This window comes from Diplotaxodon limnothrissa, linkage group LG3, assembly GCF_057381915.1.
Source record: "Diplotaxodon limnothrissa isolate DT_005_m linkage group LG3, D_limnothrissa_male_GT1.1, whole genome shotgun sequence".
NCBI classification, from domain to species: domain Eukaryota; kingdom Metazoa; phylum Chordata; class Actinopteri; order Cichliformes; family Cichlidae; genus Diplotaxodon; species Diplotaxodon limnothrissa.
Window position 1 is genome coordinate 38,803,134 of NC_140598.1, and position 22,284 is coordinate 38,825,417.

The following is a 22,284-nucleotide window of genomic DNA, read 5'->3' on the forward strand; positions in this document are numbered from 1 at the left end:
TTAGGTAATCAATATATGTTTTAGTATCGATGACACAGGTGGGCCCCACCTGGTCAAACTAAATGGGTCGCACATGGGCAAATGCAAGTCAGACCCTGAAAACATGTCTATGTGGGCCCCAGGTGGGGCAAAGTTAGGTAATCAATATATTTTTTTAGCACTGATGACATAGGTGGGGCCCACCTGGTCAAACTATATGGGTCACACATGGGCAAATGCAAGTTAGACCCTGAAAACATGTCTATGTAGGCCCCATATGGGTTATGTTAAGTTAATATGGGCATATATTTTATGTGGGCTCAAGATTGTTTAGTATATATGGGACCCACTTGGGTTTCTCACATGAAAGCCATATGGGCAAAACCAAGTGGGAACATATAGTAGGTCCTGGCTGGGTCAAACATGGGAAACACTTCACTTGTTTCAAAATGGGAAACACACGTAGGACCCACTTGGGTTTTTCACCTGGGTTAGACATGGGCAAACACAGTCATTTAAAGAAAAGCGTTTGCTGTGTGCCCCAAGTAGGGCAAAGTTAGGTAATCAGTATATATTTTTTAGTACTGATGACACAGGTGGGGCCTACCTGGCCAAACTATATGGGTTACACATGGGCAAATGCAAGTCAGACCCTGAAAACATGTCTATGTGGGCCCCATATGGGTTATGTTAAGTTAATATGGGCATATATTTTATGTGGGCTCAAGATTGTTTAGTATATATGGGACCCACTTAGGTTTCTCACATTAAAGCCATATGGGCAAAACCAAGTGGGAACATATAGTAGGTCCTGGCTGGGTCAAACATGGGAAACACTTCACTTGTTTCAAAATGGGAAACACACGTAGGACCCACTTGGGTTTTTCACCTGGGTTAGACATGGGCAAACACAGTCATTTAAAGAAAAGCATTTGCTGTGTGCCCCAGGTGGGGCAAAGTGAGGTAATCGGTATATATTTTTTGGTACTGATGACATAGGTGGGGCCCACCTGGTCAAACTATATGTGTCACACATGGGCAAATGCAAGTCAGACCCTGAAAACATGTCTATGTGGGCCCCATATGGGTTATGTTAAGTTAATATGGGCATATATTTTATGTGGGCTCAAGATTGTTTAGTATATATGGGACCCACTTAGGTTTCTCACATTAAAGCCATATGGGCAAAACCGAGTGGAAACATATAGTAGGTCCTGGCTGGGTCAAACATGGGAAACACTTCACTTGTTTCAAAATGGGAAACACACGTAGGACCCACTTGGGTTTTTCACCTGGGTTAGACATGGGCAAACACAGTCATTTAAAGAAAAGCGTTTGCTGTGTGCCCCAAGTAGGGCAAAGTTAGGTAATCAGTATATATTTTTTAGTACTGATGACACAGGTGGGGCCTACCTGGCCAAACTATATGGGTCACACATGGGCAAATGCAAGTCAGACCCTGAAAACATGTCTATGTGGGCCCCATATGGGTTATGTTAAGTTAATATGGGCATATATTTTATGTGGGCTCAAGATTGTTTAGTATATATGGGACCCACTTAGGTTTCTCACATTAAAGCCATATGGGCAAAACCAAGTGGGAACATATAGTAGGTCCTGGCTGGGTCAAACATGGGAAACACTTCACTTGTTTCAAAATGGGAAACACACGTAGGACCCACTTGGGTTTTTCACCTGGGTTAGACATGGGCAAACACAGTCATTTAAAGAAAAGCATTTGCTGTGTGCCCCAGGTGGGGCAAAGTGAGGTAATCGGTATATATTTTTTGGTACTGATGACATAGGTGGGGCCCACCTGGTCAAACTATATGTGTCACACATGGGCAAATGCAAGTCAGACCCTGAAAACATGTCTATGTGGGCCCCATATGGGTTATGTTAAGTTAATATGGGCATATATTTTATGTGGGCTCAAGATTGTTTAGTATATATGGGACCCACTTAGGTTTCTCACATTAAAGCCATATGGGCAAAACCGAGTGGAAACATATAGTAGGTCCTGGCTGGGTCAAACATGGGAAACACTTCACTTGTTTCAAAATGGGAAACACACGTAGGACCCACTTGGGTTTTTCACCTGGGTTAGACATGGGCAAACACAGTCATTTAAAGAAAAGCATTTGCTGTGTGCCCCAGGTGGGGCAAAGTGAGGTAATCGGTATATATTTTTTGGTACTGATGACATAGGTGGGGCCCACCTGGTCAAACTATATGTGTCACACATGGGCAAATGCAAGTCAGACCCTGAAAACATGTCTATGTGGGCCCCAAATGGGTTATGTTAAATTAATATGGGCATATATTTTACATGGGCTCAAGATTGTTTAGTATATATGGGACCCACTTGCGTTTCTAACATCAAATCCATATGGGTGGGCATCCAATGTAGGTCCTAGTTGGGTTAGTGATGGTAAATGTGTACATTGGTTCAAAATGGTAGCACATGCTTATGTGAGGATTCTTCTTCTGTGAAGAGCCTGAGAAAGTGTTATTTGAATAAAGGAGGATTTATTCCAAACAAGCCCATCACAGATTGCGCACAACCCAGGGAGTTCTGAAAGTCAAATTGTAAAAATAATCTCAAAAGAAAGTATGAACATAACTCTCTTTTATAACCTGCAGACAGCACCCATGTGGTACCATTCTCTAAGAAATCACCCTAACTTTAACATATTTGGCACAACCTCAGTCTATCACTTTTGCTACCCTTACGTACAGTCAGATGTTCTTGACCCTTCATTTTTGACCCTCTCAGTATTTAGCCTTGGCTAGCAAATGTACTCAAAGTCCACATTGAGACCTCAAGATGTTATGTGTTATCAGACACTACAACCCAGCTGTCAAGTGAGACTATAGGAACTTTGGTGTTTTTGAACATTCAATGTTACTCAAAACACTCTGCACACTATTCCAAATAACTGGTTTGAAACTGGTTACTTTTTAATTTTAGATTTCATTTTATGTACTTAATGTGAACTCTGCATGGTAGGCTGCATGGTGAGGCTCAGATAAGATAAAATAAGGACTTCATGATTCTTCTTAGGTAAATTCACTTGTCACAGCAGCAATAATAAGTGATTAAAACGGACACAAGAGTAGAAAAAAAGAAAAGCAAAAAATACGAATAAAAAACCTAAGATAAAAGTGAATTACACAGACAAAATCCAGATTTGGCATTTGCAAATTAAGGATTACTGGTTGTTCAAACAATTAAGACTATTTACTTGAGCAAACATGCAGTTGAGGATTTTTAGTAGATCAGACACACTCTACTGTATTAGAGAAAAGACAGTTAGTTACATGGAAGATGGAAGTTTTGGTTAATCAGATCCAGTAAAGCTCCTGAAGTATATTACCGATCTGTTAAAATGTTACTCTTCAAACTTGTGCCCTCAAATTATATAACCAGAAATAATTTATATTTTCTTTGAACTAGTGGAAAGGAGAGGGAATGGGGTCTTTCAAGCAGTCACACTTCAACTGTGAAACTCCCTTGTCCTTATGGTGTATTGACACTATTGAAACTTTTCAAAACCAGTCTAATGTTAGAAGAGCTTTTAGGTAAACTGTTATTCTTCTTCTTATCATTATTATATTTTTATTAATTATATTTTTATTATGATGTTGATTTGGGTGACACTTTTTGATAAATATTATATATTACTTTTTAAAACATATTAACCATCCCTATGCTTAAAAAACTTTTTAAAATAAAATTGTTCTTTTAAACTTGTGCATTGTTTGACTTTTAAAATTTTTGTATCAGGTGTAAAACGACTTTTTAAATAAAGTTGTTTTTAATGTGAGCAGCTCCTATTGGCTCGTTTAAAAAGAGGGAGGAGCAGATTGCACCGCCTAGCGTCTAGTCTTCGCGGTCTTTCGTCTGTTGCGCCTTTTCTCTCCCTGGTGTTTAAGAACGTGGAGGACAAAAGGATACCAAAGAATCGAAAACTATGACAAAGGTAAATACTTAAAGTTTGATACGTTTTCATCAATGGTTATTTTAGTAACTTTCTATAGTCGTCCTAAACGGTATAAGGGGGAGAAGCATAACATCTTTAGCTAGCAGGTAGAACTGGGTTAATTTGCTGCATTGTCTTTGGCAAACATAATTTAAAGTTAATTAAAAAACTCTTACTGCCTATATTCTACTCAATAAAGTTCATCTTATCTTATTCTGTTTTCATTGCACCATTCTCTCTATACAGTTTTTGAATTTACACACTATAACGTACACGGCAGTTTTTTTCTGTGCTTCTGCAACTGTTTCTTGGGTTTTCCTATAAGGTTTTTGTAATTAATTTAAAAAATTTATATTATTTTTTTGGCTTTAGTGGATTCCTGCTCAGCTAACTCGGCCATTATGCACTACCCAGTAAACAAAATGGCTGAACAGTATCTTAAATGTCTGAACATGAGCTAGTCATACCATGTTACGTAATATTCATGTGCAGTGTAGCAAGGTGATTGTTTAAATTACAGGAGTAGATGCCTGCAGCTGAAACGGTTTTCTGATCTGAATACGGTAATGTTACCAGATATGCATTGTACTATGGGAAAACGGTGGTGGATCAGTGTGTAAAAAGCCCCCAAAAGAAACACACAGCGTCTTTAGCTCAAACACTGTCTGATCACTCTCTTAGATACTGTGCTGTTCCATCTAGTTATTGGTTACTGAGAAATGTTAGGTCATTAATTAATTAAGAGAGTGCAGCTGTTCAGATCAGATGGTGAAGTAGGAAAATGCAGAACATGTTATTATAGCTGAATGCTGTGTAAAATACTAGTAATAAATCTAACTCCCATTTATGGCTTTTACTACTGTGGGGCTAAATAAAAAATTACAGACATAATGAAATCTGCTACAATTACAAAGCTTAAGTTTAAAACAATTATTATATATTAAGCATTTTTTTGCTCTTTTTTTTTTTTTTATTCTTTTTGCTAATAATGGACTCAATTTTATTATCAACTTCAAAGACCTATTAAACTTTTAAACCATTAAATCCAGGAAATTAGATGCCTGTAAATGTACGAGACCCTCTTTATGTCTAGTATCCCCAAATATTTAATAATCCTTTCTAAAAGTACACAAATTTTGTTCTTTTCAATTAAATATTGCATGTTCAATGTATTCTTGAGCAGGTAAAAATTCCACTAAATTAGTTTTTGCATATTTTTAAGTATAATCAAATTTTTATAGTTTGCGAGTACTTTTAATTTGGAGATTTTGCCACTTGATTTGAAGTTTGGATAGTGCTTTATAGTCATTTGTAAATGTTTTGAACTCATCTGGCTTCTTAATAATTTAATAAAAAATTAACAAGCCATGTAATAATTTGAAAACCACTAGGGACCACTTATAAAAAAGTAATTCCTTTTTTACTTAAAGGAATTTAGGATTTATGTCTGTCAAGTCATTTGTTCTGGCATAAGTCACCATTTTGATATATCTTCCTGTGACTTTAAAGTCTGTCAGCTAGTTAGATACATTTTTGCACTGCTAGTGTTTGCTGCTTGAATTAGTCAGTTTATCATATAAACACATGCAGTGCCTTTCAAACTTTTAATTACACTGTTCATTTTGTGCATTAGTAAGAGAATCTTTTATATTGAATTATCCTGGGAAAAAACAAAAATGTTTGTATTTTCTCATGCACTTTCTTTCATTTCCTTATCACGTTTAGATTCTTCAAGATCACAAGCACCATCTTTGACATGTAAGTAACTTTCATATTATTTGTATTACTTATTATTATTATTATTATTATTATTATTTTTGAAAAGTGATGGTCTTTGGGGCATCCTTTTTTTTTTTTATTGGTATTAAGTATATATATTTATTTAGGCACAGGAGGCAATGATCTATTTTAAAATTTAACATTTATTTAATTTTCATCTTTTATGCTAACAATAATGCCAACAGTGTTCTCTTCACTTGACCCACAACTCTGACAGTTTTGGTCCTCTGCTCTCCTCACAATTGGCTGATTTCCATCTGAGCTGCTACTGTCAACTGCATTAAACTGATTTTACATTGCCTTGTTATTCTAATCTTTATCTGCGTTTTGGACTCCAAACATTCACACCTGCTGTTAGTAACCAGAGCTCACAAGAGTGTAAGGCGTGTAGTTCAATAAAGTGATCGATGTGTTCACTAGCTGATTTCAATAAACCGGTAACTTATCAAATCCATATTTTATAGGAAGTACATTACTGATAAAAGTGGTAATAAACACGGTAACCAATAAAAATTAAAATTTCCTGTTATAAAAAAAAATACTGCTGTGAGCTCGGTTTTCTAACACCAGGTGTGAACATCTACAGTCTTTAAGCGCTGGTAAAGATTTAAAAATAAAAGCATTCAATAACATAACATAACATTAAACACTAAATTAGTTTGATGGTGTTGACTGCAGCAGCTCAATGTTAATCAGCTGATGGTGATGGAAGCAGATGAGCGTTTTTCATCATGGTTGTTAGTGATGTGTTGGTCAAAACGAAACGGCTCTTTGAAGTGAACGACACAAGCGTGTTTTTTCTCTCTCTCTCACCCTCTCTCTCGCACTTTTTTTCCGCTTCACTCTGCACGCGAGCCTTGTGCTTTGCGCTGGGAAGAGGGGGGAGGGGCGGTTGTTACACATGCAGTAGCACAGTAACAGAGCAGGAGGGAGAGAGAGAGAAAGAGAGCCAGGGACAACAACGTCACATTACAAAGGTATAGTAATCATCCACAACTATTTTCAATTGCGGATGATAAAGGATTCAGAAAGTTTATTCATGCAGGCCCATATGACAGAGAATGTGCATCTTCTGTTTGTTTTCATATTATAATTTATATTTAATTGTGTTGTGGTTTGCAGTGTTTTGTGTTGTTTCACTTTAAATTTGTTTAAAAGGAAAAAGCTGAAAATTTAAATAGTTAAAAGTTACCTAGTGGCTACACAAGCCAGGAAGTACCAACGACCGGATTTGGTGTGTGGTAGTAACAGGTAAATGAACAGCTTTTGGAATTTTTTATGAATATATATGAGTGCTTGTGTATAAATACACAAAAAATACACATATGATTTCAATTGTGTAAATTAAGTGATCTAGATAGCTCTGTTTTGGAAGTTCAGTTGACGCTAGAAATGGGTTTTGGAGTTTGTACATGCTTTGTCTCTAGGGGCCACCATATATATTTATATATAAACATATATAAATAAAACCACGTTTCTTTTTTTACATTAGTAATTCCTTTTGTTCATAATTTTATATTGTTGTTAATAATAAATTAATTAAAGCAACAAAACAACCTGAAGAGCCGGTTGGGAGCCGAAAGAGCCGGCTTTCTAAAAAGAGACGAAAATCCCATCACTAGTTGTGTAATATGCTGGTATTGATATGATCAAAAATGAACTGAGTTGTTTCGTATTCTATAGAAATTGTACATCTAATTAATAACAAGGCTTTCTGCTGATGTTATTAATTTAAAATGTATTGTTTTAGTTTTAAGCAACAACTTTTTAGCATGCAATCAGTCCATGCTGTACAGGACAGATTTGTAAACTGTGCATACAAAAATAGACTATTTTACAAAATTGCTCTTTCAACAAATGTAAATCACAGCAGATTTTTTTTGTTGTAGGTGCACTGTCACAACTAGAAATGTGGGGGGAAGTCCTCAAAGTTGAAGGCAGAACAGGAAAATACATGGAAATAACAATTTTCCTTTAAATGGTAAATGGCCTGCATTTTTATAGCGCTTTTCTAGTCCCTAAGGACCCCAAAGCGCTTCACACTACATTCAGTCATTCACCCATTCACACACACAATCACACACTGGCAATGGCAAGCTACATTGTAGCCACAGCTGCCCTGGGGCGCACTGACAGAGCACATCAGTAAAGGTCGATCTGGATACTTGATAACTGTTGGCATAGGTATGACATGAATTTGAATCTCCATTATCACAGGTTTTAATTGGGAGGGAACATGCAGATATACAGGAGGACTATAAACAGCAATTCCTATTGCATACAACTGTTTTAGAAAATACCAACAACACTGTTAATTTATCACTTGCTGGTCTATAGACTTTACAGTGTGGATGGATGGAAAATCCATCTGGCTCCACTCTGGCTGAATTGGTGCTACAAACAACTCTGCGCTCGGCTTTCCTGGCTGTGTGTGGATTTATACTTACACATCCAAATTTTGACCCTATTTTTCTTCCTTTCAGCTGATTGGTCAATTTCATGTCAATCACCAATTAAACAATCCAATCAGAGAACATCTCCAGAAGTTGATTCTGTTCATCTGGACGTAGCATTTTCAGTGGGAGAAAATGCTGCAAGCGCTACGTCCAGATGAACAGAATCAACTTTTGGAGATTTACTTACCTGGATGATTGAGCATGCATCAAGACAATCAGAGAACAGATAGGTTTGGCTGTTGGAGGGCTGCATTACGGAGCTTCAGGTCCTGGAAGAATAAATTCCCTTTTACATACCAGACCAGCATTTTTCTTCATTAGCACGAAGGAAAACAGTCTGTGCGTGTCAGAGTTCTGTGGTTTTTGTGTCACAGGGCTTATAATATGTGTAAAAATCTGGCCAGGGACCATCACATCACACTGCTATCATATTTTTCTGTTGCTATCATGTTTCTTTTCTGAGATGTTGTTACTTTTATGACAGATGTAACGAGAAATCTTCCAGAAAGTTAAATTTTTTATTCTAATCAAATATTTGATTCTGATAACAGATAAAGATTTTTTTTTTTACTTTTGTTCTGCTATTTCATAGTTTATACAAATTTTGGCCAATTCCTATTTATTTTAACCCTTTAGCCCCCAAAAAGTCGCCAGCGACAGGTTTTTCCAAACCTGTCTCGTCAAACCTGAGCTCTGCCAGGGGCCCAACACGCCTGGACTTTTAGAAGAAAAGAGATGTCCGAAAATAAACCACAGGGTCAAATACTTAATTTTGTTCAGTGTTTTAGAGTTATTAATTTGAATTGACTAATTTAAATATTTTATTCATGTACATTTTGATTGCCTTTAGTAAAAATGGCAAAATTTCAATTTCTTTTTTCTTTCTGTTATTAATCCTTGATTACATTCATATAGTATACAGTAGAGGAAAAAACCTACCAGACCTACCAGTTATCCTGCGTAACATTATTGGGGATAAAGGGTTAAGGAAGCGCAATTAATTTTTTTAGTTTAGCTTGTGTTTACTACCATTTTTTTTTTTATCACCACACAGTAAACATTAAGTAATATGTAAAGTGTCCATTTATCCTCCATTCCGGTCCATTATCTTAAGCTTAGGCTGCTGCCCCTCGACCCAATCCGGTACTAAGTAGAGAGGCCCAGACTTCGCTCTCTCCAGGCACTTGGCCCAGCTCTTCCGGGGGAATCCCAAGGCATTCCCAGGCCAGCCGAAAAACATAGTCCCTCCAGCATGTCCTGGGTGTTCTGGGTCTCTTCCTGGTGGGACGTGCCCAAAACACCTCACCAGGGAGGCATCCTAACCAGATGCCAGTATCTAATCTGTCCTTTTTGTATGTTCCCCTCAGGTTGCCATGGTAGCAGATACAGGGGAAACAAGTGTAGACGATGCCACAAGAAGGATGATGAAATTCCTCATATCACCTGAGCTGGCTGTGGAGTACAACATGCTTGGCCGACATGGGGAAAAAAAGTTCAGAGATTTGCGTCTTTTTAATGTTGTGTATGGTAAGTTAGTTTCACTTGAGACATTTGAACTTTAGAAAACTAAACTTTTTTAATAAAGTGTTTGAAAGTGTAACTGAGATTGGTTATCATGCAATTTGTATATATTTTTTGAGGCAATAAAGTGAAATAAACATTGTTCTTTGAAAATCATCACCAAATGAAGTAAGCTAAGATTAACTTTACTTTGGCTTGCCCGTTTTTCTTCTTCTTCATTTGCAGAGGCACTGAAGAATTATTTAACATCAAAAGTCAACTTGCAAGAAGCAGAGAAGGCTCTGTCCAAGTGGTTCAGTGGAGCTAAAGACAGAGGAGGACCGAGGGCTGCAAGGGTACAAAATAGACTTACGGCTCTGTAAAAAAACAAACCCTGCTGATTCAAGATAAGCTTTTGAGTTTTCCATCTGACTTTTTCCCCATGTTGCTACAGTTCCAAATATCTAAGGAATTTTGCTGTAGTTTGACATTTCTAGTTTTTAAACGTTTACGCACTTTGGAATACAGTTACGTAAAATCACAGTTGTTGGACAAAATAAATGTGAAAAATGTTGTTTTGTGTACCCTCGTGATTTTTGAAATGGTTTTATTTACAAACTAGATTTTGTTTGCGGTCAGCTTTAATATATTTGGTGTCTTTGTGTCACAGAACCCGTATTAGCCGTCTGAAAAATTTATTTTGTGACTGTTTTACTACATGGGGCCCACTCAGTGCCAGAACTTAGTCAATTCAAACTAGAAATAAGATGCAAATACAGAACCCACTGCTAATGCCATTCCAACTTTTTAGCTCATGTTTTCCTCATGTTGTACCCACTAAGAACTTGAAAAATGGGGCCTAGGTGGGTTTCAGTGTACTTTGCCCAGTTGGGGTCCATTTAGTTCCCAGATTTTACCTATATAACACCGAGATGGGCTTATAAAATGGGGCCATTATGGAACCCGCGGACAATCCCACTTAAAACCCACTTTTTAGCCTATGTGGTACTCACATGGTACCCACAAAACAACTTGAAAGGTGGGGCCTGGGTGGGTTTCTTTGTACTTTGCCCAGTTGGGGTCCATTTAGTTCCCAGATTATACCAATATAACACCGAGATGGGCTTACAAAATGGGGCCATTATGGAACCCGCGGACAATCCCACTTAAAACCCACTTTTTAGCCTATGTGGTGCCCACATGGTACCCACAAAAAACTTGAAAGATGGGGCCCAGGTGGGTTTCTGTGTACTTTGCCCAGTTGGGGCACATTTAGTTCCCAGATTTTACCAATATAACACCGAGATGGGCTTATAAAATGGGGCCATTGTGGAACCCGCGGACAATCCCACTTAAAACCCACTTTTTAGCCTATGTGGTGCCCACATGGTACCCACAAAAACTTGAAAGATGGGGCCCGGGTGGGTTTCTGTGTACTTTGCCCAGTTGGGGTCCATCTAGTTCCCAGATTTTACCAATATAATACCGAGATGGGCTTATTAAATGGGGCCATTATGGAACCCGCGGACAATCCCACTTAAAACCCACTTTTTAGCCTATGTGGTGCCCACATGGTACCCACAAAAACTTGAAAGATGGGGCCCGGGTGGGTTTCTGTGTACTTTGCCCAGTTGGGGTCCATCTAGTTCCCAGATTTTACCAATATAATACCGAGATGGGCTTATTAAATGGGGCCATTATGGAACCCGCGGACAATCCCACTTAAAACCCACTTTTTAGCCTATGTGGTGCCCACATGGTACCCACAAAAAACTTGAAAGATGGGGCCCAGGTGGGTTTCTGTGTACTTTGCCCAGTTGGGGCACATTTAGTTCCCAGATTTTACCAATATAACACCGAGATGGGCTTATAAAATGGGGCCATTGTGGAACCTGCGGACAATCCCACTTAAAACCCACTTTTTAGCCTATGTGGTGCCTACATGGTACCCACAAAAACTTGAAAGATGGGGCCCAGGTGGGTTTCTGTGTACTTTTCCCAGTTGGGGCCCATTTAGTTCCCAGATTTTCCTAACATAACACCTATATGGGCATTTAATATGGGGCCATTACGGAACCCGCGGACAATCCTATATGGGGCCCATTTTTCAGCCCATTTCCAAACCATATGGGCCCCACATATAAATGTTGGCTGGGATGTTTTAACGTCAACTTACTTGTTTGTAAGAGAGCGATCGGCGATCTGTCCACTTTCTATCACATCAATTATATCAACTGATGATCAGCTGGAAGAACAAACAACACTCTGAATGTTTCGGATGAAGCAGAATACCACGAAGTGTTCAAACTGTTAATCCCAGTCACATCCTCTTTACAGACTGTGATCAAACGTGTTCATTATCGGACATGTAACATTTTAGTCCTGCTACTTTACAAAGGCATTTTAAGAAAGAGATAAAAACGTAATAATGATAAATAAATATCAACTGCAGTACAAAACAAGGAAGAATGACACAGAAACACAGCAAAACATACTAAAAGATCAAGTTCATACTTCTGTTGTCTCCTCTTCTTCCCGTTGGTAGCTTTTTATTCGCTTCAACGCGTCGATACTGCGTTTTGCTTCAGTTCTATAATAACACAACATAACTTATGTACAAGACTCCTCCTCCTATCAGTGATATCATGATATACTGGCCAGTCAGCATTCTTCTGTTGGGTTTTTTTTCTTCTTGTTTGTTGCCGTGTGTGTTTTAGTTTCACTTTCATTTTGACTTAAAGCACAATGACTCATGTCAGTAAAAGCTGGATCAGATCAGCTGACAAGCTGTTGCGCACTTTATTTAAGTGTCAGAGTCTCACTTGTTATTTTAGGAGGTTTATTTGGATCATCACAGGCTAATAAAGTGTTTTTGGATCCAAAAACTGTTTAAAAACTTTGTAAGGAAATTATTTTCACATAATGATTTATATTTATATAATTTATAACTCCAAATGTCTGCAAAAACAAGAGTAAGGACATCGGGGGTTAAAGTGACAAAAGAAGCAAATGCGTAAACAATCTTTCTTTTCTTTCACTTGTTAACATGTGACTGCAACACTGAGTTATTAAAGAAGAACCACACACTGCTCAAACATGTCCTGAAATGAACTCAACTCACTTTAAAAATGGCTTCTTTATTTATTTTAACTCTTAATACCAGAAGCCTGGAAACATCAGAATCAACATTAAAAAAACAAAACAAAAACAAAACATCAGGCAGAATTGGTGTCTAAATGTAATATGTTAGCTCTGAATTTCCAGAAATCAGCATGAGGATATGAGGTTGATGTTAATAAGGTTGAAAAAATCATATTCTGAATCACTTCAACAAACACACAATCACATTGGATTTTAACCTGAACACTGTGACCATAAACTGCAGTGTTTCACCAACGTAAACATTAATAATACAGAGTTAAGTTTAGAAACAGGTATCGTCGTTAGACTACAATTAACTGAGTACCTACATAGGCAAACCCAGCATTTTGACTATGTATTGTGGTCTCATGACTTTTTCTTTTGTATCAGCTGCTGTACCACTTTATATTTAATGACATCACTTTGAAATAAATAAAATCTAATTTTGTGAAAAGACATTTTCCCTCCTCTCTATGTCTTTTGTCTTTTTCTTTTGATCATCTTTAGAAGTATTGAGCACTCACTGTCATACACTTATCGTCGAGGCTCCGCTGTGTAGCAGGCAGAGTGGGATCCAAATGTGAGGCTCGGAAAGCAAGACAAAAAACCCAAATGCAGCGGTGTTAATGTAAACATAACACAAGGCAGGAGCAAAAAAATCACACAACAAAAACCTAACTGGACCCACATGAGGAGGACCACACAGGTCCATCAAGACAATTTTCCCAAGAGTCAGATCATGCAATGCCCTGAGAAACTGTGTGGATGGTTGGAAGGATTTCCAGGAGAAAGCCTCCCATCTCTAAAAAGAACACAGCCACACAGCTAGGTTTGCAAAGTTGGACAAAACACATGAACAATGCTTTTTGGACAAATAAGACCAAAGTGGGGATATTTCTCCGCAACTGATAGCCCCATGTTCAGAGAAAACCAAACCAACACAAACAAATCATACCAACTGCCTGTGCGGTGGTGAAAGGGAATGATTTGGGCTTGTTGTTCAGCCACTGAATCTGTGCACTCTGTAGTCACTGAATCAGCCATGCACTCTCCTGTGTAACAAAGTATTCTACAGCCAAATGTAAAGACATCTGTCCAAAAGCTAAAACTTGGCTTAAACAGGGTGATGATCCCAAACACACCAGCAATGAATCAAGAGGCTGCAGTGGCCCAATCAGACAAGACCTCGACTGTGTAGCGGGACCTCAAGCAAGCTGTACATACACAAATGTCAGCAAACCTCAATGAACTGAAGCAGCAGTGCAAAAAAGATTAGGTTAAATCCAACAATGTGAGATACTGATAAAGTCATACAGAAATCAATCACTTAATGTTAATTGAAATCCAGGAAGCAGTTTGGTGGAATAGAGACTTATATATGATTCATTTCCAACTACAGCATCAGTATTCTTGTCAAATAGATGCTCTTCTTTAATAAACAAGATAGATACATGTTTATTAAATTTTAATTATAGCTATTATGCCATTTTGTTTTGTTTCTATCTTGAATTGTTCTTTGTTCCTTTATATGGATATTGAGAATTCTTTTATTCAATGTAATGACTGAATTTATTTTCCATTCAACTGGAAAATGGCCCAGTTTATTGATTTATTGTCTTAGGGCAGGAGGGAGATATTTTTATGTTGTTACATTTCATGTTTTAGAACTTCATTCTCTTCCACTTGTCCATACCAGGGTCATGAGGGTAGCTTGGATAGGCCCTATTCAGTGTAATTCAGTTTTATTTATATAGCACCAAATACGAGCAACAAGGTGCTTTATATTGTAAGGTAAAGAACCTACAAAAATACAAAGAAAACCCAAACAACCCCAAAATCAAATGACTATATGGGTAAGCCTGTGGTGAGGCAAGGTAAACCCTGGACGGGTTGCCAATCTTAGCAGGGCTGTTTAAAAGCTAAGTTTAAGTTTCTTACATTTAAAATGATCATTTATGAAGAAAATGGAGTGTCTGTTATTTAGTATTATGTTTTTTTAATTGTTCATTCAGAGAATACAATCTAAATTTCAAGAATAACATGGACTTAGATGAGCCCCGTTGTTGACCTTGTGTTATCATTCTCTGTAGGTTTATAATTGCACAGTCCACAAACAGAATCTTGCTCATAAAAAGTTGGACACAGCCCTGCACCACAGGCCTTGGAGTCCTGTCATACTGGTTTCTGGACATGTGTACTGTGGGTACTGTTGCCACCTGTTTGTTATGTGACAGTGAATCCTGAAGCATTGGCAAGTTTATTGGCATTGCCAGGCATGACAAAATAAGAATGAACAATGAAGGTAGGGTTGGACCTCAAAGAGATACTTTGTGTTTTCTGGGGATCTTAAAAAATGGTTTCCTGTCCCAGCATCCAACGGGTATCTGAGTGTCACATCTGATGTAGTGTTGTTGGATTTTAAACATATTGTTCAACAAACTGTGTCTGTTCAGAAGGGAAAATAACACATGTAAAATAATATTTACATGTCATTCTTTCAATGTAGATCTTATTCTCAAAATCAACAATTACAAAAAGATAATACTACTCAACAACCCAGCCTAAAATTATAGTGCAATTGCAGCGCTGGGGTGGTTAAGATCAGTGTTTCTGTTCTGGGATCCTTTTAAAGTACTGCAAAGTCAGTGACAAAAGAGTGCATGCAGTATAATTTGAAACTGCTGACTCCATGATCTGCTTTACTTACATATATTTTAAAGAAAAAAAAGTATGTAATGTATTTGGGAAATGGACACCATAACTCACTGGGTCTATTATGTTTTTTTCTAAAATAATTTGTTTGACTTAGAGCTAAGAATCAGTGTTGTAACATCACATATGACTTTTCTGTTTTTTCCTCATTTGAAGGAAATCTTACAGGTGCAAAGATTCCTTTTCTTTTACTTATATTTTTTATTTTTGTATTTATTTTTTAAGCACAGCAGTAGAATTAAATTAAATTAAATTCACAACATTAACAGGCAGGGAAGTCACTGTTGATTTAAGTCGTTTTATTACAGTGTGGACGTTTCCATGTGGTGTTGAACTGTAACAATAAACAGGACAGTCAGACTAAATCAAACGAGGACAAATGAGTCAACCATTTCTATCCAAAGTTTGCCAGTGTACCTTACCATCGTAACAGGTTACAAAGACCTCTTATGAAAAGTACTACAACTCCTGCAGTTGCCACATTTAAAAATGCCATTAGAACAAATAATGAGATTATTTCATGACATGCCCTTTCTTCTGCTGGCTTTGGACCTGTGTGGAGAAAACAGACCATAAAATAAACAATTTTATCAAAGCCAACAAAAGGGACGTAACAGTACAGGCACAGAAATCAGCCAATTGTGAAACACAAAAAGGAACAAATCTGGAAACTAAACATTGTATTTAGACTTTAAGGGTAAGAATTGGGCTTGTTGTGCAGCAAGAAAGCTCTGTGATGTCACAGTTGGCAAATCTTTTTGCAGTTGATCAATGAGTAAACCCACCACCGTCTTTCAAAGGAAGTCCTGAATTAACTTCAGTATCACCTGCAATCAAAACTTTATTTTTGTCGTCCACCTTTATTTTCCTCGCAATCATGTGCAGAGACGCAAAACCTGTACAGATAAAACAAAGGTAGAAACAGGAAAACTTAAACAATAGAAACAGAAATAATAATAATAATAATAATAATAAACTAGGTTCAAAAGTAGATGTAATAAAAAGACAAAACCAAATACATCAATCAAAATGACATGCATCTATTCACTGAAAAAAGTAAGTTGTTATTCTTTGTTTTGATTAATAAAGCATGAAAAACTTGATTATGAATAAGAAATTCTGCCCCAAACGATAAATGATTGCAAAATGTACATCATGTTATTTAAAATTATATATCTATAACATGTATTTCCCGTGAGATGTCGCCCTGTGTTCATTACATGCTTGTTTGATTGCATGGCAGCTATCACAAATGTGATGAAGTTCAGACAATTTTAACTTAAATATGTCACGGCGGGGTAGTGAAGCAGTGGACCCAAATCCAGACAGAGAAGAAGACGGAGCGGAGACTTGAACCAAAAGCGAGCTGTTTTATTTAGGCTGGTAAACATGAACAAAGGCAAAAACAGGAGCAACAACTAAACTGGAACCCATACTGGGAAAACTAAAAGACAACTGTGACGAAACATAGAGACAACTATAAAGACTATGACTGCTATGATTTCTATGACTCGGCGTGGTAACACAGACGTTCTGACAAAGACAGGCTAAACACACACAAGGGATGATCAGAGGAAGTGGAAACACATGGGGAAACAGCTGACACTAATGAACATAATGACACCACAGGGGAACTATAAAACTAAGCACACTGAACAAAGGAACACTAGACTTCCAAAATACAACAGGAAACACAGAGACGCTGGCATGACATCACAAACCAGACAACATGAAATACGCAGACAACAAATACATGACGAACTACCTAGAGAAGACCAGAACAGACTTACAGAAGAGGACCTAGATGGACCTAAACTAGAATACACTCATCTAAAACCTACAGAACTACACATATATTTATAATAAAACACACATTTACAAAAAGCACTCAAATTGCTGGGTCACAGACCCAGCCCCTGACAGAATAATTCCACAATTCACTGTAAATTTTGAACACCAAACCTTTTAGACGACTAAAGTGTGATGTGTTAAAAAGGGTACTCAGAACTGTGGATAAAGATTGGTGATTTACCTTTTGGTAGTCCAAATATCAGAGGTCTGAGTAAGACATAAGTGCTGTTTCCATCAGAGGTTCGACCCACACTCAAAACAAAATTTTCTGAGGATGAAAATCTGAATTAATGTTTGTTCATCTGCAATATAAATACAGCCCAGTCCTAAAGAGATACAGGAGTCAACTTACCATTTGTCTCGAGCCTCCATCTCTTCAGGCTGTCGTCGTAGTCGGCAGCCACGTCACACCTGTAGCTTCCAGAGTCTTCAGCTGTGACTCTGGACAGATGAAGTCTGATTCGTCCTCCTCTCAGAGCGTCTCTGTCAGTCTGAACTCGTCCTGCAAACTGCTCATGCTGAGACTCAGAGTCCTCCACTCCTCTGATCATTTTAAACAAAATCTTAGTGACGTCTGAGTGGAAAACACACATCACGTCAGCCAGAGACACGTCAGCTTGGAGCTGACTGTCCAATCTGATGGTGATGTTGTCGTCCTCCTTGGCCTCAAAGACAGTCGCAGTCCTTTTCAAAACAAACGTCCCTGTTGAGAAGACACCACCTCATTATTGTGTGTTCATTTATCCTTTTTTATTTATTTATTTATTTGAATTTACCAAAAGATAACTGTGTCTAAATGTGGACACTCACAGACAGAGGACGCCAGTCCGAGAAACAGAAGGATCCTGATCATCTTCTCTCTGTCAGAATGAATCAGAGGAAGAACGTTTTAATAAATATCTTTTTTTTTAAAAAGACAATAAAAATAAAAGTGAAATATTTCACATTTTTCACCAGCTTAAAAACCACTGAGTGATTTCCCCACACAGAGTGCACACAGACACCGTTTCTGTGCAGCTCACCAGCACATGAATTAATGTACGTCTATGATCCAAACCATGATCATAATTCTGCGCATGTTTCAGCTACGAGATTTAAAATGGTCTGTTGACATCAGAGTGAAGTGTGTTTTCAGTATTACTCCAATAACATGTTTAGATGTTTTTAGGCTTAGTTTTCTACCTGTTCTTGCGTTTCTCCGTCTCTGGCAGCTGTCTCTACGAACCATGAGCTCCTCTCTACGAACACGGAAGAGCATGTAAAGTTTTCCTGTTGACTTTACTGGGTGGGCTAAAGTGACACTGTAATGCACCTGTATTACAATGACCTGTAAAAGGAAAAAAGAAACGAAAAACAAGTTTAGCTCATCAGACCGGACAGGATAAGGTGACCCTGAATCCTCTCTTAGTTATGCAGCAGTAGGCCTAGGCTGCCGTGGGATTCCCATGATGCATTGCATGTTTCTTCTTCAGTCACCTCTGTTTTGCTCACTGTGTTTATACACCTCCTGCATTTAATTATTAGTTATTATTAATCTCTTGGTGTCTTTTACAGCTTGTCAAATAGTCACGCAATAATAGTAATAGAGATACTTTTATTATTATTATTATTATTATTGTTATTATTATAGCCTAAGCATTAGTAGCACTGTAGACACCACTGTGCCGCTGTTTTCTTCCCGTTGCGCACTTTCATAAAACCCCTTGTGGTGTTTCTTGTTTTGCATCACATGAGCAAACTAAAAGCTGCTTTCCTGTCTCTGTCCTGCTTCTTCTGTCATGGTAGCTATTTGCTTTTGTGACGCTGCTTGAAACTGATCATGGTTTGCCCACATACCATACGGTCTTTTTTTAAAAGGCGCCTGCATCAAAAAGTAAACAACAAAAGCACACACGTTCACACAGGATGTTTTAAAGTCTACTTACTTGTTTGTAGGAGAGTGACCCGCAATGTGTCCACTTTGATTTAATAAGCTGAAAGAACAAACAACCGCCTGAATATTTCAGATAAAGAAGACGCTTCAGCTCACTGTTAAACCTGTCTATTCAGACACGTGACAAACACAAAGTGTCCAAACTGCTCATTCCAGTCACACCCTGCTTTACAGACTGTGACTAAACATTTACATTACAGTAAAACAGAGATGCCATTTTTTTGGACCTGCTACTTTACTACCTACACTTAAAGACATTTTATAGATAAATAAATAAACCATGCACATAAAATAACAGGTGCATTGTTTAAATGAAAAAGGAACACAACAAAGCCTACTCGAGAATCAAATGCAAACTCTTGTCGCTTCCCCTCTCAGTAGATTTGTATTCAGTTGGCTTTACTTTCAAGCCACGAGAACATAAGATAACATATACTCAGCACTTCTCCTATCAGTGAGGTGAGGCATTAGTGGTAAATGACCGCTCATGTCTTTGTTTATGTTTCATCTCTTCTTTCAGTTTTAGTTAAAGGTCAATAACTCCACTGTACCAGTGAACACAGCAGTAAAACTGGATCCGAGCAGCTGACAAATTGTTACGCACTTTATCAGCCTCTTAAGCCACCAAAGAAAAACATAAAGCAGATCCAATGAAGAGTAGATATAAATAAAATCATTGTGGTTTTATCAACGTAGAAACAAGAAAGCCTTCTCAAACATGAGAGCGCTTCTTGTTTTCAGTTTGCTTTAAAATGAAGCTTTGAATCAATAACTGTTCAAGGATATTTATGACACTGAACACACGCCACAATCTGAATTTCAATAAAAGTGACTTTGGGTGTATGCTTGTTGTTTTTTTGCTTGTTGTTTTTTTTATTAATGATCATGTCTTTAGTCTTACACTTAGTGTTGCTCAACTGAATGCAGGACTAATCACGGCATTTGACAAACTCAGCAAGCACTGGGCCGTGGCTGGATCTATTTTCCTGGAGCAGCCTGAAAGTTGTCTGCATACTTTAAAATGGCCCTATTTTCAAACTTACTCTAACATATATTTGTATACATTTGTATATAGGATAAATGATAAGGGTGAGTGCACAAATCCCTGTCGAGGAGCAGACCTGGTTGGACAGGACCCTATTTAGCTGGACTCTTTGGGTCCTGTTAACTAAAAAGTCAAGAATCACACCGACAAGATTTTTATTCATGTTCACAACATTTGACTACAACAAGTGGTTCACTAAGAAAACTCAGCTGACCTCCAGCTCAATACCTGATACCAGACCGTGACCCCACCATCGCAAACCTGCATCTAACATGGCAGTAAAACTAAAACCAGTACCTGACTCTTTGTCGTGTCTCTGGATTCCCCAGCAAATGACTGAAGGCACAGAGAGGAGGGTAAAAGGTGTTCCAACAAACTCAGAGTGATGACAATATCTCATCTTATATTTCATGTTGGGGTTCTTACATTCACAGCATGGAGCAATTTTTACACACACAGACAGTGAAGGTCACACACTTGAAACACAACATACTTGAGGAGTCGTCAGTCCCTTATACTAGTGCCTGAGGAGGCTGCAGTCATGTGTACTGTAAGCGCTGCTGTCACCAATTTGCTTTGAAGCTGTTGTGTAATTGCTGAAGCAAAATTCCTGTTGGTGTCTGTATGCATGACAAACTAGACCATGAATAGATGCTTTCTGTTTGTACTGATGGAAACTCTGAGACGGATACAACCTCAATTTCAGCTTCAAATAAACAATGTTTATAACATCTATATTATATCTATATCTAGATAGATAGATAGACTACAGTCAGTGTAGCAGAGGCAGGATTTGATACAAGAGAGCATTACAAGAGCTTGTAATGAAGCACTAGCTTCACTATTGAGCTGAGTTTGGGTGGGGCGCTCAGTAATGACATTTCCACACTGTGTTGAGCTTTCTAAGCTCAGATGTTTGGAAACACTGCTCCAAGGTGTGGTCGGGTCGAAACACACGTCATGTAAGCATGGCTAATTGCGGTATTGGGACTTCACTCAAGTTTCAACATGTGGTGTACCTGCTGCTTCCAGGCAGGCGAGGCACGGGGAATAACCTTTTCTTTTATGAACCAGAGGTTTTTTTTTTTGGGGGGGGGGGGGGGTTTAACGCCGCACACACATGTAAGGAATAAAACAATATCTGATCTCATTATTGTTTTTGCTGTGGATTGTAAAGATCAATACAGACTGTTCAATCCCTGAAACCCAGAGTGTCATTAAATAAATATTGGCACGGAGAGAGAGAGAGAGATGTGCTCTGTGCTGTAAATTTATTAAATGATCTGAAAAGAAACTTTCAATGTCACAATAAAAGAGGCAGACATTTCTCAGTTCTATTTTTCTCTATTGTTCCTACTTTCAATAGAAAATGCTCTATAAAGTGTGTTGGGAAACCCAGCAGTACCACCTGGTGGTGAAGAAGTTAATTACAGTCACAAGACCTGTTGCCTTTCCAGCTCCGATTTAATTGCTGACTCTGCGGCTTACCGTACACTGGACATTTTCTTCTACCACACACACACACACCCCATGCATATACACCCCATGTCCAGCATCATTTCTATGAAGAATAAACTATTTAACCCTGACATCCCTTCTCCTGACCCCGATCCTCGTGTTGGATCCTCTAACAGGAAACTAAGTCCATGCTGATTCTGCTTCAGCCAGCTGCACTTAATGTTTGAGTTTCCTCCACATACGGCTCAGTCAGAAACTGAAGGACGATTCATCCTGCAAAAAAGCAAGAAAAAAAATCCATTAATTGCACATGGTCTACTTCGTACTAACTCTCAAGAAAATATTAATATTATTATATTTTTTTTATTATTCCAACTGTTGTAACGTGAAATCTCATACATGCAGGTTCAATCTGAATAAATCATGCCCATGTCACCAGATATGGCT

The 22,284-nt window shown here is 38.0% G+C and overlaps 1 protein-coding gene and 1 long non-coding RNA gene across 2 annotated transcripts; one reads left to right on the forward strand and one right to left on the reverse strand.

Annotated features, from left to right (window-relative positions):
- The first annotated feature begins 3,719 nt into the window (after nt 1-3,719).
- On the forward strand, nt 3,720-10,810 carry LOC146635794 (uncharacterized). Its single transcript, XR_014905270.1, has 4 exons — nt 3,720-3,962; nt 5,688-5,720; nt 9,565-9,724; nt 9,944-10,810. It is a non-coding gene; the product is annotated as an uncharacterized LOC146635794 (long non-coding RNA).
- Nucleotides 10,811-15,968: 5,158 nt separating this feature from the next.
- Nucleotides 15,969-18,254, reverse strand: LOC146635795 (uncharacterized). Its single transcript, XM_085348906.1, has 5 exons — nt 18,212-18,254; nt 17,754-18,104; nt 17,583-17,669; nt 16,378-16,446; nt 15,969-16,102 (listed from the first exon to the last, which is right to left on the reverse strand). Exons 1-5 carry the CDS (start codon nt 18,252-18,254, stop codon nt 15,969-15,971), a joined length of 684 nt encoding a protein of 227 aa, XP_085205032.1.
- Nucleotides 18,255-22,284: the final 4,030 nt, after the last annotated feature.